At 35.2% G+C, this 17,148-nt stretch overlaps 1 protein-coding gene across 1 annotated transcript in view; it reads left to right on the top strand.

Annotated features, from left to right (window-relative positions):
- TMEM192 (transmembrane protein 192) overlaps positions 1–13,455 on the top strand; it is a 29,567-nt gene extending 16,112 nt beyond the window's left edge. The window contains exons 5-6 of the mRNA XM_072406011.1: positions 10,180–10,282; positions 12,779–13,455. Coding sequence (XP_072262112.1) covers positions 10,180–10,282; positions 12,779–12,908 — 233 coding nt within the window. The 3' untranslated portion in view covers positions 12,909–13,455. The remainder of the gene's footprint in view (positions 1–10,179; positions 10,283–12,778) is intronic.
- The last annotated feature ends 3,693 nt before the right edge of the window (positions 13,456–17,148 follow it).

Genomic DNA, 17,148 nt, shown 5'->3' with positions numbered 1-17,148 from the left:
TCATGTTTGCTCAGAACTCAAAATATCCAGGAGCGTGCCATGAAAGAATGCTGATGGAATGTATATCCATTAAAGGCCTTCAGAAGCCAAGCAGGTCATTGTACTTTTATTAAGTTGGCATTACACAATTCAAAGAATCTCTCAACGTTTGGATACAATTGATAGAGCTTGCCACTACATACATGATGCTTTATTTTTTACTTTAGACTTACATTCCACCTTCACTTCCAGCTTTGTGGCTTCTGTTCCGGAGGCTTTATCTTTTCCAGTAGGCCTCAACATTCTTGACTATCCCAAGAATGAAAAGTGTTTCCTCCCCTCTGATGGCAGGGTCTCTTTGATGTAGTTTTCTGCCCTCTTAGGCGTGTTATCTCTAGAGATGAAGATTTTGTCTATTACTTGCTATGTATGCGTCCCTAAGGCCAGTTTTAAAAGCCCCAAAAGCAAGATTGGCACATATGATGACAGATCAAGTACAATGCTGTATTGCTCGTTTAGTAAAATCCCTCTGTTCTATAGTTCTATATTTGATGTGGTTTTCACACGTAAGGGTAAAGTTTCCACTGACTCATTGACAAAAACTTATTGGCAGTGACCTAGGCTTTTTACGTTCTTTCTTTTTTTTTTTTTGTTTGTTTGTTTGTTTGTAGGTCTTGGTTGATCCCTGACATTTAAAATAATGCTTAAATACAGCAGTTACGGTTTTGGAAGCAATAGATGTGGCAGTATGAGATGAACTTTTTTTGACACCTTTTTCTTGTCCAAGTAAGGCTAATGCCTGATATAGTCTTCTGATTTAACTGCTATATATGGAAACATTTCCACTAGCAGTTAAAAGACGTGTAGACATACAGGATAGTGCTTGTTTATCAAGAAATATTCCTACCATCAAGAGATTCTTGCTATTTTCAGGACACACACATACACTATTTAAAAAACAATGCTATGCAGGGCAGAGATATATTTTTAATAATTTGGAAAACTATTAATTTGTGACAAAAATGTTAACATTTTTCAATTCAAAAACAGTCAAAATACCTTTTGTAATTTTTTTAGTAGTCATAGTGGTGTCTGTGTGTTTAAATTCACTTTTTGTGTGTCCAACGTTGTCTGAGCACACTTTGTTCACAAATCAAAGTTGTTTACAACATGACATATATTGATCACAGACAAATATTGGCCGAAAATGAATATATATCACTATTTTTTAATGTGTATTGCTTGCCTAGCTATGTTTGTAGCAGTGCAGCTTGTATTCTGGAGCCTACCTTCATTTGACCAAGGTAAAATAGAAAACCTGTTTAGATAGCAGGCTGGGGTCATCACATGCCCTTGTGGGAATGTGAAATTGAGCATCTTTACATTTGTATGTGGGGAGGGTCCCCTATAAACCAAAGGAGTTACTAGTTTTAAATGAAAGCACTGGAAGCCTGTAATTACTTTTACTTTCACAATGTAGGGAGTACCAGGATGGACACCACCCAGCTTCACAGGTTTCTGAGTAGCCGCACACTATTTTATCTGCAAGTTCTAAGACTCTGTGCATCAATCAATGTGACCCATTTGTATATTTTATCAATGATAACCTTTTCAAATATATTGGCAGAGCATATCTTGTTTACCCTTGAAGACTACGAGCAATAGAGTTCAATATTCACTACAATTATATTCAATGACTGTCTTTTTGCAATATTTTCTAATTATCTTTCCAGCCATTTTGGCAATTAGAAAGATCAAAGGATATTTTCAGAGCCTAGATCAAACACTTTAGTCAGTCTTTGTAATATCCAGAGGAGATGAAAAGGGAACTATTTGAGAAACATTTTTTCATGTGTTTGCTTAGTACCAGTTGACTTTGGATGTTTTCTGGGTCATATTATCCAACCTGGTGTTCAGAATGAAGATGACTTTATCACTATATAACAGTCAAGGGGTAAATTAGTTTCATTACCAGTACACAACTTCACTGACACTTTGTGCTTACTGGAGTGGAAATTATAAACATATACGTATTGCAAATAGCAGCTTGTTTTATTGATGGACCAACACCCAAACATTACGATAAAGCTAAACTAACAGAAATGGTGGGCTGGCCATTACTGTTAGACCCTATATTTATGAGTGGATCAAAAGCAACTGGAATCTTGATCAGATACACTTGTTTTTTTTATGAACACGATACAACGTTTTTACTTTTGAGTTGATATTAACAAACATGTTTGTTATCTTTATTTTTAACATCTTTATTCAGCAGCAACATCTTTAACATCTTTATTATTTTTAACATCTTTATTCAGCTGCTCAGAGCCCCAAAATTGGTCCCTTAGACTTGGTCGGCTTCTGCGTTACCTTTAGACTCATATCAAATCTGATTCGTTCAGCAAATCAGAAATTGGAATGGAAGTTAAAATCTGCTCATATATACATACTAGTCCTTACAGTAGCTTGATAACCACAGTAAAAAGAAAAATGGCCTAAATTATCAATAGACTGCTGCTCACATACCTAAAAGGGATTCGGTTATGTCATCTCTTTCTAGAGGCAAGGTCTGGAATATTTCTGCCTTCCTATAATTTATCATATACTTAATATATAGGAGTGTGAATGAATGTAGCTTTAGTGAATGTTTGACTATAGGGTCACATAATGGCATTTGATGTTCATGTATCGGAGATTTACAGCAAAAATAGGGTCAGGCTGCAATCACTTTGAGAACTCTCTGACATGCATATTTTTTAACAAAGTAATTCGGAGCAAAAAAAGTGTAGGCTTGTTATTTATTCATATATTCTCCCTCTTTTTCGCTCTTTCTTTCACTCTCTCCTTTTCTCTTGTCACATTATATAAACCTTGGAAAACCTGTGCTAAAATATAGCATTAATCCAACATTCAGATGACCACGAGAACCTCTTTTCCTAAGCTCTACTGAGGGGTTGGCAGTTGTTTTAGCTGAATGATACAGTTGGTGTCATGATGTTCCTCTTGGTTGTGATGACAATAGCTAAATATAGGACTATGTTTTGAGCCAGCACTGCTCCCTGTATGTCCCAAATAAGGCTAGGGTCCAATTTGACTACACAAGTACAAATTTGCTTCTATGCTTTGTACTATATTGGCATATCCATAGGAGTTACTTCATTTTGGCCTGCCCAATCAAGATGGCTAAAGACCCCGATGCCAGGTGAAGGTGTTGGCACTAGCAAAGTAGTGAGGAAAGGCAATTTTATTTTTGCTTTAAGTCCTTTAAAGAGTTTGTCAGTTACCTGGAAATTACCTTATTTGTGGTCAACCTAATGCTTATAATTTACCTCACTACCTGTGTGGACAACTAACCCTATTAGTAAACTGAAAAATGTAATTTGAGATATCTCAATCGTTGGATACCATAAATGTTAAAATTCTTTACTAATTTAGAAGAAGTGGGTGGCCTGAAGTTTATTGTAGGGTGGTAAATTCCAATACTTTCTTCCTATATGATTATCTACTGGTAAATGAAGGGCCGTAAAAATCTGTGAAGCAGTTTAAAACGGCCCTGTATTGGAAAGTGTTTGGCATTCAGCTTACACAGATCCAATCAATGAAAGAGTATTCATCTTGCTTTCCCTGTGTGAATCCATTACACAATACCACCATGTGGTTTTTGTATGTTTCGTTTTTCTGACAAATATTGCTTAATCTTCCTTTTATATCCTAGATCGGAAATCCAAATATGTTGGAATCTCTTCTTATCTAAAATTGACTGTGTGTTATTGTGGAAGTAAGCAGCTTTGTCCTGTCCTAGCCTGTGGGTTATGTAACTGTGTTTAGTTATCTGTAAATAAAGAAAGGGGAATCCAGCTCTTGTCAGCTGAACAATGTGTGCACCAATCTTTTTTTTTTTTTTTTTTTAATATATTTTGTTGGTTTGTACTCAGCAACTTGCAGCTGTAAATATGTTGTGATAGATACAGAATTACTACCTTCAGAAATGATCAACTTCACTAGCTTTCTTTTGTGTACCTGAACAGGCTATACATTGTTTAGTGATCATCATCTTGTTGCAGTAGGCAATTGGGGAAAGTAGTGTTTTTTGTTTTTTTATTGTATTTATTTTGTGCAATTACTCGCCAGTTCCTCAAGGGTAGAGAAACCATTAAGTCAGAGATGAAATGACGGACATCACAATTTAGTTGCCCACCTCTTCTTTTACAAAATAGTAATTTCTTTCTGGAAACCAAAGCACATTTTCAACACCTCAAGCCATTTTAACCCAAAAACTTTTAGGCTATAAATAATATTGCAGTTATTTTCTGAAGCTTAAATGCCAGTACCTTATAAAGATGTTTGTATGCTTAGAATTATACCATATGTTGTCAATTATTCCCTTATTTTTTCTATTGTAGAACTGGTATAGAAATGCAATGGCTACTAGGAATATTTAATATGGATTGCATTGTTAAACAGCTGGGCTTGAATCTAGTCAGGGTATATTTTTAGATCCCTTCAAAAGCCTGGCTGATGTTTTTTTAGCCGACCCTGCCTAATGTGGAAGTCTGTTAGTCGGAAAAGATTTTTGCCAGCCAATTGCTAGTGTTTCACGAGGGACAGCCAAGAAAATAGCCCTTTCATTGCATACCTGATTTTTTTTTTGAGGGGGGGTTAATCTGTAAGCACTGATTATTTTTATTAATAACTAATATTTATATAACATAAACACCTTGCAGGTAGTGTCCTGGCACAGATTCAAACCTGTGACCTAGTGCTGCAAAAGCAGAAGTGCTAACCACTGAGCCCAACCATGCATATACCTAACATGTTAAACATGCAATGGTCATTCGATGATGTTGGGTTTTGCATTTTGTGTTCAACTGTCCTAAAGACCATATGCTTTTCCTATGGAAGATGGTAGTGAGGCAGTTGGTTAGGGAGAGCTTTCTCTGAAGTCCTACTTCACCTTTAGATGGAACAGCAGGATCAACTAGCAAAGTAGTCATTTTTATATTCAAACTTCCCTAAGATCTTTTTCTACATTAGGTTCAAATAGTAGCTTATCTTTGTTGTATTCATGACACTCATTGTTTCAGTCAAATGTGTTTATTTGTTTGTTTTAAGTTCTGCTTTGGTTTACTTTGATGTTACCTTCTAAAGTTGATTGTGTTTTTAGTTTTTGAACTTTGAGGGTTGTATTTTGTTGTTTTGCAAGTGAAAACCAACAGAGGCAAAACCTTGGTTTGAATTCTATGGACTACTGGACATCAAAGGCTCCTTACTCCTTCCTCTCATACATGCCTGGTGTTTAAAAGGAGAAGTGATCTTCCCTTTTATTTATTTCCATGGGCTATCCATGTCCTCTTCTATTTAAAAAGACAACCTCTTACTAAGTAGTTGGCTTTTGTTGTATATGATGTGTTTGAAGTTGAGTCTCCCTCCCCAGTACTTGCTGCGCTTGAGTAAAATGGTCTTTTAAAATGAGGGATATCTCGCCTGCTTCAAGATAAGTCCAAATCAAGTCTATTTTGGCTGAGCTATACTGCAAACTAAGGATTAAACAGTAAATTCAGGAGAGCAGATTGACTGTTTACAATGCTTTCCTTTTTCCACTTTGCTTAATTCCACCTGCAAATTTTCATTGACTTTCTTCCAGTTTATACAAATTGCTAAGGAAGTTGCAAAATTTAGGTGAACTACAATGAATAGTTTAAAAAAAAAGAGCAGACCAGCAATATGTATCTGTATAAAAATTAGTAATTCCATTATAAGGAATTATCTTTCTGTTGACAATAATGCCAGATTTAGGGTGATATATATATACTTTTTATATAATATTACAATTGTTCATCAAGAATTATATTCCCCTTTTGTGAAATAAGATGAAGAAGATGTAGAACCTATAAAATATTATAAATTGGATCAACGGCTTGATAGGCAAGGGAAAAAAAGAAGTTTTGTGGCGCAAAGGTATCCTATGTTCTTGTTATCTTTTGTTTTTCTACTGTTTTAAAATGTTTTTAAATTTTAGATAAGACTATTTATTAGTTTATTTGTTTGAATAATGTTGTGTTGGGGAGTAACAGAATCTGTTTGGGTAATGCCTTGGTTATGCTGCAGATTTCTTTATAAAATGATTTTTTGCCATAAGTTTAATTTAACATTGTGCCAAATTGAAAACAAATATTTTACTGACATCCCATTCTGGTAACTGTTGCAAGAGCAAACTGATCTTGCAATCGTTTTATAAGATCTTTTATCTCTATTCATAAAAAAATAGATGGTTGTTCAGGATGATTACTTCTTTAAATCCTCATAGACATTATGCTTAGTTTTAGTAGGGAATTGGGCAGATTCATTGGTTTATGTTTTCCCCATCCAAATGCAGCTGTTCACCCAATACGAAGCTGGTTTATGGACATATATGCCAAATATGCGCATTTGTATCTATACAAATACATCTGCCAAAAAACAAAACAAGGTGTAACAAATGTTTTTTTTTGTCAGCTGTTGGGTTGAACATCCCAACAGCAAAGAAATCTCAATGAAACCATAGCCTTAAAAAATGGTTTTGTAATCTGCTCCACTGATTGTTCCCTGAAAAAATGACAATTTGGTGGTGAATACAGGCACTGATAGACTTTCTCCTGCTGTAGCTTGAACCTTCTGGAATTGTACATTGTCCTATTATGTCTGGATACCAACAGACTTGCCTGCCATTTCATTTTTAGAGGATGTGTCCTGTGCATACCTTTCAGCTTCATTACTTTGGCTTGTCCGATTATTCATTTGCAGAAGTGTCATTTCTGGCTCATTTACTGGTCTCTGTATTTTTTGTGAGAATCTTGAAACATGTACGAGTCAACAAAAAAACAGAAAAAAATTGCTTAAAACCCGTTCAAGGGATTTAAAATCATTCCAGAAGCCAATGTGATGTAGCTGAAAATCACTCAAGTCAATTAAGGTTGGTTGTGGCAACTAGATCTCTCTGCCTTTATTGAGGGTGCATCTGTTCATCAGTGGAAACCTCAATGTATTGAGTAATAATAATAGCTCATAGAAATCTTTAGCAAAGCTACATTTGTACTGCACTGGTGTTCAAAATGAGAAACCAAGAAAGTCCTAAAATGACAAGCATCAGCGGGATAGATGTGGCCCATTATTTGCCAAATATCTTTATTCTTTCCATGTTAAGCTCTTGTGTACACTGACAATACAAGCGGATGAAGGCAAAAGCATCCTGTTAAATTCTAAATGTGTTTTAGTTAAACAAGACATGCACTGGCTGCATTTAAAATGCATTTGAAAAGATTGAATAAAAGCTGCCTGTAAGCTTCACCTTTTGTAAAACGCCTCTTTTTATTAACAAGGTCATTGTTAATAATGCTTGAATAAGAATCATGAAAACATTCCTAATGCATCTGAAATGCATGTACTGTATTTGGAATGCGTTTCAGATATTTCCCATTGACAGTAATTGAATTAAAAATGAGTGTGGTACTTGCTTGAAAAGGACAAGCTGTGTTCATAGAAACCACATGCAGCTTGAAAGTCACAAAAATAACTGTACTCTTCAATTATCAAGAAGGCATATATCAGCATAGCAAAATCACATTAGCATTTTGTGTAAGCAAAAATACTTCCTTCTTACTGGGAAATATGCTGAATCCTATATCCATCATGTGACATAAAGCCTAGCCTACATCGTCACAAGTTATGAAGAATAAAGAAACTTTATTCAATATTATTATTATTATTACACAGTATTTATATACATCATATTACGCAGCGCTGTACAAAGTCCATAGTCGTGTTACTAACTGTCCCTCAAAGGAGCTCACAATGTAATATCCCTACTATAATATTATGTCATTAATGTAGTCTAGAGTCAATTTTTTAGGGGGAAGCCATCTAACCTAACTGCATGTTTTTGGGATGTGGGAGGAAACAAGAGTACCCGGAGGAAACCCAAGCAGACACGGGGAGAACCTGCAAACTCCATGCAGATAGTGTTCATTCCATCTCTTCAACTGTAGCATGCTTGGAAAATAATGAATATCGGTTTACAAACTGTTTTATGTCTGCAATCCAGGACTTGGATAGATAGATTCTGGTAAAAGCCGTTCCTGGTAAAACTTTCAGTAGTCATAGACTTGAGATTAAAACATTTTGAGTAGACATAAACTTGCACAATTAGCAAAAATAAGCATTCTGATTTGTTGTATGCCTCATTCGTTTTACAGATAGTTATAAACTTATTTTACTGTTTACATTGTTTGCTTTGAATATACATTACTGTAAATGTAATAAAGTCTTCTTGCAAAGCTAATTTTTTCCTATATCCGGTGAAGCGGTGAAAAAAGTATTGTTTGTAGAGAACAGAATTCAGAAATGACCATGTGAACCACATGTACTTGCACGTTCAGTGGATATCTTATAAAAAATGGAGTTAAAGATATTGTTCACTTTCCAAAGCACCCACACAGTTCCAATCTTCTTTTTTGTAGCAATGTGAGTTTTTTTTTTTTTTGTTTTGTTTTCTCTTTTTATGTAATAAGTTGACAGATTGAACAAAATTACTTTCAAATTTTAAAACTGATGATGCTTTATTGTCTTTGATATTGGGAAAAATATTTCTTTTTTAAAAGCAACACATTTTGTCATCTTAACAAATCAATGCCTTTAATCATCACATCTGGTTTGAACTTGTATTTACCTATTGGAAAACATTTTCTAATTAGGTAAGAGAAGCGTATTTTTCTTATTTTACTAAGTGAGCAGCTTCCCACAATCTTTTGGATGTGGTCTTTGTGAGTTGTTTTTATGGCTGCTTCTTATATTGGTTTCGTAAATGCATTTAAAGATGCAAACGCTTCTGTTCTAAAATGTGGTGTACAATGGAGGAGGTGGAAAGGACCACCAGCAACTGTTCTGACATTGGCCTGTCTAATTACTTTACAACTTGCTGTTTGATATTCGTGTGCTTGTGTGGGGGAGTCATTGTCAGCTGCATGGTTTGAGCCATATACTCTGTTCCCAAACAAGCAGGTGGTCTGTAGGAACAATGGTTGAGATCTGTATGTTCCTCACAAAAGAGAAGAAAGGAGATTTAATGGGACATGGTATGTAGGCACCATATATTTGAGTAATGCTGTGTTTAAGACTGCTGTTCTCTTTTTGGATATAGATGAGCTAACTTTCTAACACGTGCTTTGCTGCTTCCAACAATGTCTACATTTACTGAGAAATGAGCCATTAGAAACTTTTTGTTCAACTTGTTGCTAGAATACTTGTTAGATCCATTCTTGAGCAAAATATTAAAACCAAAGAGGTTGATATCATCGATTGGTTGCTTATTATTTTTTTTTCAAAACTATCCTAAAGTACATATTAATAATATAAAGTATTCATATATGTAATAATAAGGGCATTAACACTTTACATTTGGCCCTGCCTTTATTTATAACACACCAGCCCTTTCTGCATTCCTAAAGCTAGGTACACACATGCAATAATTGTCGTTAGAAAATGAACAACTGACAACAGATCAACAATTATTCCCGATTATTTTGAACGATCATTTTGTGCACAATTCTATACATGCTGTGTCGATACAAACGTTCAAATATAATCCACCAATAATGTACACATGCTAGATACGATCATTTGAGCAATGCAGGAAGTGACATGTAAAGGAGAAAGTGTACTGCAGAACCATCCATGATCACTGAACGACCGTATACACAATAGATTGCAAACGTTCATTGCCCAATCAGATCTGCTGGGACAGTCGTTCGTTCCCAGCGACAATCATTCATCCGGGTCGTTGGCCAGTTGTTGTGCACTTTTTTTTATTAACGACTATCAGACGATCGGTGGTTAGTCGTTCGTTTCCAACAATAATTATTGCACTTGTGTACGCAGCCTAACACTAGCCCCCTGCAACTCTGACTCTTATCCTCTCCATAGCCTTTATCTTATCACTTCCTCACACTATATATCCCCTCCTGTAACCCAAATCCTTCACCTAATGTTTATAAAATCTCATATACATAATCATCTAGCCCACTTCAGGGTCCAAACTTTTTTTTTCAAATTCACTGGTGTTTTGTTTCTGGCATTTACCATTTAAAAAAAAGAGTATCAAATTGATGTGGATTGATAAATTAATTTGAACTGTAGTTTAATATATGATTTTCTGCTTTTTTGTAGTGCGCATGTACAAATTTAATAGAAGCCAACTGGATGCAGACGTCATTGAAGAACATAAAAGAAATTCATATCAAACCCATGTCAAACCAGGGATTGGATTCAGGTAACTCATTTCAAGAACACCTAGTTAAAAGCTTGGGGTTGCTGAGGAAATGAGGTGGTGGCTTAAATATCTGACCTTTTAAAGACAACAAAATATGTCCTACAAAATATTTTTCTATAAACCTACCCCATTTTATTTCACATAATGAGTATGTTCTTAAGCTACATACACACGTACAAATATTGTCGTTGGAAAGGATCTTTCACGATCCTTTTCAACGACTAAGAACTGCACAATGCATGAACGAGTGCTGTACATACCCTTGCATTAGAATCGGTCGTCGTCCGTGGATCCGCCAGGGCGGTCATTCAGACGATAGATGACGGACACTGTACACACGCCAGATTCTCTTCCCATGTTGGCACTCAGCCATTGGATGTGTGTACCCAGCTTTACTCTTAGCCACACCTGGCACCAGCCTTATCTCAGGAAAACAATAGCAGCCACTTGGTAATACAATTGGCCAGTACAGTCATTTTCTGATGGAATTTCTCTAAGCCAGATTGGGTATGTTAAGTTGATTTTTAACTTATAGATTTGCATATCTGTATGTATATATCCCAATCCATATCCAGGACCCAATGGCTCGTAAAAGCTGAACTGATAAAACTGTTTGGCTAGAAAAAGGCTAACAATAATCACATCCAATATTGTAAACTTTCAGAGAGTTTTCACTGTCAATGATTTTCCAACTTTGGCTGCTGGGCATCTAATATTCCAGCTTGAGATATTTCAGAAGTTTCAGAAAAATGTTCTTTTGTACGGTTTATAAATCTATATTTGGCCAGACCTGGAATTATTTATCTCTAAAATAAAGTTGATCAATTCTCCCTTCTCCTGCCTGTGGTTACACATAAATACATCATGTACATGAGTCCTTCTGGAAATTAACATTCAATTATTCTTTCATCCTTATTTTTTTTTTTTTTTGGAGGCCTTATTTGACTTTGTAAAATAGACCATAGTGATTTAAATATCGCCTAACTGTTTCACAGACATATTTCTTCACACAGCTATTTTTCAGAAAAGATGTGTTAAGTTGTTGCTTGCATACATTGCTTGTATTATTTGTTGTCTGTGAACAATAGATTTCAAAAGCTTCCAGTTTAAATTTAAAGCTGGGCATAAATATCTTGTGGCCATTAGAGTCACAATTTGCTATTACATGCTAGTCTAGGAATCATTAATTTACTATAATTGCTCCTGAAGACCTGAACATTACAGAGCATGACACAAGTAATATATCAAAACCAAGAAAATAGTGTATTTCAGTGTTTAGAGAAATAAAACAGTAAAGTCTTTTGTTTCAATGTAGCTAGCTATTTAAGGGAATATAGGGTTTTGGATCATACATTTGGCTGTGGATTCGGTCATCTGAAGTGATCTGATTATTATATGCAGGAAAGGACTGGGAATTATGACCTGGGCATGACACTTTCCTATGAAAGAAAGTGCTGCCACAACAGATGGTGGACATGGTCAAGAGGTGGTTGTTGTCTTAATGGGTGTTATTGCAAGCATTTTCATATAAAGTGAATGTAAAGGATAAAATGCTTTTTAAACCACCTAAGAAGAAGTACAAGTAAAGAAATGTAATACCAAATCCTCATTATAAATTCCTATTTTTAAAGTAATCATTAGGAATGAATATGAAAGGAAAATGTTCCTATTTCTCCATATTACTAGTAAGCCACTAACATGGTTTAAGCAAGTACTTGAGTTTCAGTCATAGTAACAAGAGCAAAGATTATTCTTTATGCCTCAGATTTTGCACCTTTATAAAGCAATTTGTATTAGTGGCAACACTATATTTACAGTTCCTGAACCAACCAATATAGTTTTTGCCCAAAGTAACATGTTTGTTTACATGCTAGCATAGCACATCTCGTACATAGAATGCAAGCAAATTGACAGGTTATGGGTTACGTTAACGGTTATTTACTTATATATATATGTATAAAGTATTACACAAATTGCAGCATAGAGTGCAAGAGAGCCAAGCTCCTTACTCCAGAACGTGATACAGATATTAAGCCAGTAACACACCTGCAGAAAAATAATGCACTGTTTTTCTCTATTGGTATTATGCCCCTATGAATTTGTATGTATAGTCCTTTGGAAACCAATCCATCCAAAACTGGTGGTATGGTTATGTGTTGACACTGGTGGACAGAACCACCTGCTTTTGTACTTTATCATTCTGAAACTCAATTGATCTCACCTTCAGGGCTCTGCCCCAACCTGCTATGTAGTTTAAAGAGGGAGAAATATAGAATGCATCACCTTTATCGCTGCCACAGCAAGATGGGTCTGGGAACCTAATATAACACCTTAACCAAGTCACACACCAAGTCCCACAAAAGTATATGAATCAAGTGTGTGATTTGACCTGCTAGCATCTACCCAAGTGTAAAGAAATCATGTTGCATAATGTTTTAAAGTGTTCCTAATGCAAAACTTTTAATTGTTTTTTTTTTTTTTTTTTTTTTTTTTAGGAACTAGATCTAGTTTAGAAGAAGTCGTTGCAAAACAAGGCACTCATATAGAGTATCTAAAGCGTCATAGTGCTGGACTGGGTCGACATCTACTTGCGGCATTAGAGCAGCGCAACAATCAAGAACCATAAGTTCAATGAATCCAAATGGACTGAAGTTTTTTTTCTTTGGTACTTGATACTACTGATACTCATGAAGTTGATACTCAAGATCACAACTGATGGTCTTATTGACTGCTGCTCTGGGTTATACAGTTTAGTGATACTCCTTTTGGTGAACATATTATATACTTACGTGCATCTTGTTAACTGACTCAAATTAGTTTTGTACTAATGGGTGTAAAAATGTGGTGGCATTTCAGTAATTTTTCCAAATTGATCAGTATTGCCTATATCGGTTACTGCTCTATACACTGTGAATATGAAGATTATCTTGCCTTGTAGACTAAAAAAAAAAAGTCTTTTTTTTTTACACTTGTTATTTCAGTACCAACACCAACCTATATTTGCTGCAGTAATAATTAAATGTCTGGTGAAGTGAGTGTGCAGTCTGTCCCTAGAGCACAGATTGCTCATGTCCGTAGTGGAGTGGTAATGGTCAAAGTAAGTAGGGGGCTGCCTTCTCTGCAAGTATATGCTCAGCTTAAAACCACTCATTAAAATAAAATGTCCCAAAAAATTCTTCCCAGCAAAGAGAGTTTTTACTAAACTCTGCTGTGACCCCCACTGCCAAATAATGCTATATCCTGAAAAAAAGGACTTTAAGGGTCTGTTTATAAAGGAGTGAATCTGACATTTCCAGGCATAGATTGTTAACCAGGGAATGTTTTGGTGAATGGCAGATTTACTGCTTTATAAATAGTCCTAAAAAAAACAACACGTATGCGCTCCCAGCTATGCTCAGTGGTTTCTGCCTCTACATTAATAGAGCAGGTGGGTGAAACTGCTAAGTGTAGTTAGGATATCAGGAGATTTAGGATGGCCTTACCTTTTAAATTCATCAGCAGTTTCCTGCACAGGAGGCAAGTATGATATTTATTTCTTTGTAGGCATACATTTTCCGAAACATTTTGTTTTAGCAACAAGTTGCTTAAGGGCTTCATGCACATCACAGCACATTTTCTTTTGTGCCCAAAACTGACAACGCATTGTATGTTCTAACAGATGCTGCACCGCAATGCATTGTTAACACATATGCAGTTCGAGGGAAATTTCCATTTTTACTTTGTGTTAAGTCTCCAGCACAGGAGGTAAATGGAAATCTCCCACATGTCAAGAAGTAAATATTTGATGTTCTGTCAAAAACTACTATATACGTTTGCTCCAGGCTATACCAGGTATACCTGGTTATAGAAGTATGCCAAGGCATTAACGTTTTATGTTTTAGTTTATCTAGTTTGTGTTTAGTTTGAATATGTTTTCTTTTATAGCTGTCTACCAACTTAAGTTTATAAATTTGTAAACATTATTTTTTTTTTACATGTAAGTTTTCTTTTAATTTTGTTTATTTAACTTTGTTTTTATGTTCATATATGTGTTCTTATTTTAGTTAGCAATTCACAGTAAATAAAGGTTTTCTTCTTTTTCTTTTCTATCATTTTACCAGATCTATTACTGCTATACCGGACATGCGAATTGTAAAGTGAATTAGGAATGTTAGGTTTGACCACATTACTTAATGAGCGGTTTCTTATGACATAGTAAATGACATGCAGTGAGCACAAATGAAAAGTTAGCTGGAGAACTTTTGCAGCATGATGAAAATTCACTTGTGACTATATCAAACATTTCACTGTGGAGAGGAAACCTTCCTTGTAATCTTCATGCTCTGCATAGATCCACATCTTTAGCAAGTGTGGTGACAGCAGCTAGGACTCTTTCTCCAAGAATAGGAAGATCTTACATCTGCTTGACAAATTCTAAAAACTACATTTTACTATTACAAGGGACTATGATTATCCTTTTTCTGTATAACACCTGTTGTTCTGCTGAGCTGGCACGGTGAATTGAGTGTTTCAATAGTGGGGTAGATTTTTTTTAAAAAATAAGCGAAAAAAAAATAGCAATCTGCAGATTATCGCTTTAATTTTTCTACATTTTCTGAAAAATAAATAAAAATTGGTTTCCTCTTGGCAACCACTCTCCTATACCACTCAAAAATACTTTTTATATACTCACAAGACACCACCTACACCAGTATTATTTCTGGTGCCAATAAATATGCCTGTAATGTTTCAATGTAACCTTTAGAACAATCTGGAAATTGTATTTAAGGTTTCAAATAGGACTTAAAAAGGTTATATACACAGCCATGGATTGTGGGTTTTTAGCTAAAGCCTCCACAAATTTTGGTTGTAGTCATTCTACTCTTCAAATTCCTGTGACTGCTAAAAACCTTCTTTCACATATCTAGCTGTCATTCTAAGGTATAAACACAGTGTGATCAGCTACTCACATTGCATGTTTAAACCTAATCTCAGGACGATACAGTAGTAGTAGTAGACTGCTCTGGTCAAAACACTCCAAATGCGTAAATGAGGAACTTTTATTGCTGCTGGTTATAATGTGATTTCTTTCGATTTTAGTACTACAGATGAACAGATCTGTACTTTTGTTAAGTGTTATCCCAGAGTGTATTATCTGTTAAAATGTATTTTCGCTATAGGCTGCAAATAAGATGATTTAAAAATGTCATTTGTTGCACTTATTGTACATCGAGTTTACTCTTTTATACAGTTGTAAATATACAAAAATGAATAAAATAAATCTGAGTTGTTTTATTTAAAATTAATTGTGGTAATGTACAGAACCAAAATTAGAAAAAAATGCTCTCTCTCCAAATATTTATGGACATAACTGTATAAAGGCAGATATGTAATGCAAAATATTTTCATTCAAATAGGATTGAGTTGTACTTTGAGTAAAGAATGAGTTTTCCGGTCTGAATAGTGATTGAGGTTGTGTTGGGCCTCCTATGATGGATGATATGGTACATGTCTTTTAACTGAGACTGATTAAGTCACCACCAGTGATGTTTGTTGAAAATCACATTCACTGCTTTATAAATATGTCCTCAAACATTCACTTACTCATTTACATACCCTGAACAGAATAACTTACACTGGAAGAAGGAAGCAGAGGAGAACTAATCAGGTGTGCTGCATGAATATGGTGGCCCTTTTCATTGTGCTGCTACCACTTTCCTGTGCTTGGGTCAGGGAGATGACCTTTATATATTGCTGTACAGTACAGAAATTGTAGATCACCAGTCTGGTTTTGCTGTCTGACAGGGCTGTGTAAATCTCAGGACTGGATTCAGATACAAGCAGAACATTTAAATGTATTTGAACTGTCTATTTGGCCATTTGCCTGCAGTTCAAATTTTCCCAAATTGGAGGATATTGATTAAAAAGCTGCATCTACTAACGCCTCTGTTGTTGAATCAAGGAAATACTTTTTTTCATATTAATTTTCCCTCAAACAGACCTTTGTGCTTAAGTTTTGAAATTAATGTTTAGCAAAAGTGTTTTAGTTTAAGTTGGTTTTATAGCTATTATAAAGACAGAAAAAAATGAACGCAGAACAAACCCACAACATAGTGTACATTTTCTAATTAGAAATATGAACATAAACAAAAAGAAGCCTGACTTGCGTTAAAAAAGAAATAACTATACGGATGGTATGTACATATACTTATTTGCCTGACACATACTTCCTGTGATGCAACTGTTACAAAAATTATTGGTAATCCCTTTTAAATTTATCTAAATGTAAAGACAGGTCCCTAGATTTGGTGGCTTCCAAATTTTTTTGTCTATTTCCTGTCCAGTGCTCACTGTGCTGTATTACAAGAACTACAAAATACCAACTTTCTTCTCCTATCTAAAACATTGGGAAAGACTAGTACAAGAAATTAATAAGTCCCTAGACTTCTGTGGGGTATCAACATGTTTTTGTACTGATGGAACAGATATAGCATTATGCTTTCAACTGTATATTTCGAGACCGAAAAAAAGGGCAAAAATCTTGGTGTACACATTATACAGCACGGCTTGCACCTTATGAATAACCACATTAAAATGATTTTGTTGCTTGTCGTACCATTGTTGTTGATGTAATAAATGAGTGTTGGCTGATTTCTTAAAGTTCATTATCACCTAGCAAGAGAATTTTCACATTTGGGTATTCTTTGCCAAGTGAAATGTCATCATATCCTCAAGTGACAAATCTCTTGCAATGTAAACAGACTTGACTAAATCTACCATACTTGCTTTTGCTGTCAGACTTATTAAAGATCTTCAAGACTGTATCGTGGAAGAACCTGGGTGATTCCGCAAACCTGGAATGGATCTGGTCCAGTATTTACTCCATT

The sequence above is a fragment of the Pyxicephalus adspersus genome, chromosome 3 (assembly GCF_032062135.1).
Source record: "Pyxicephalus adspersus chromosome 3, UCB_Pads_2.0, whole genome shotgun sequence".
In the NCBI taxonomy this organism is placed as follows: domain Eukaryota; kingdom Metazoa; phylum Chordata; class Amphibia; order Anura; family Pyxicephalidae; genus Pyxicephalus; species Pyxicephalus adspersus.
This window is presented reverse-complemented; position numbering and strand designations above follow the sequence as displayed.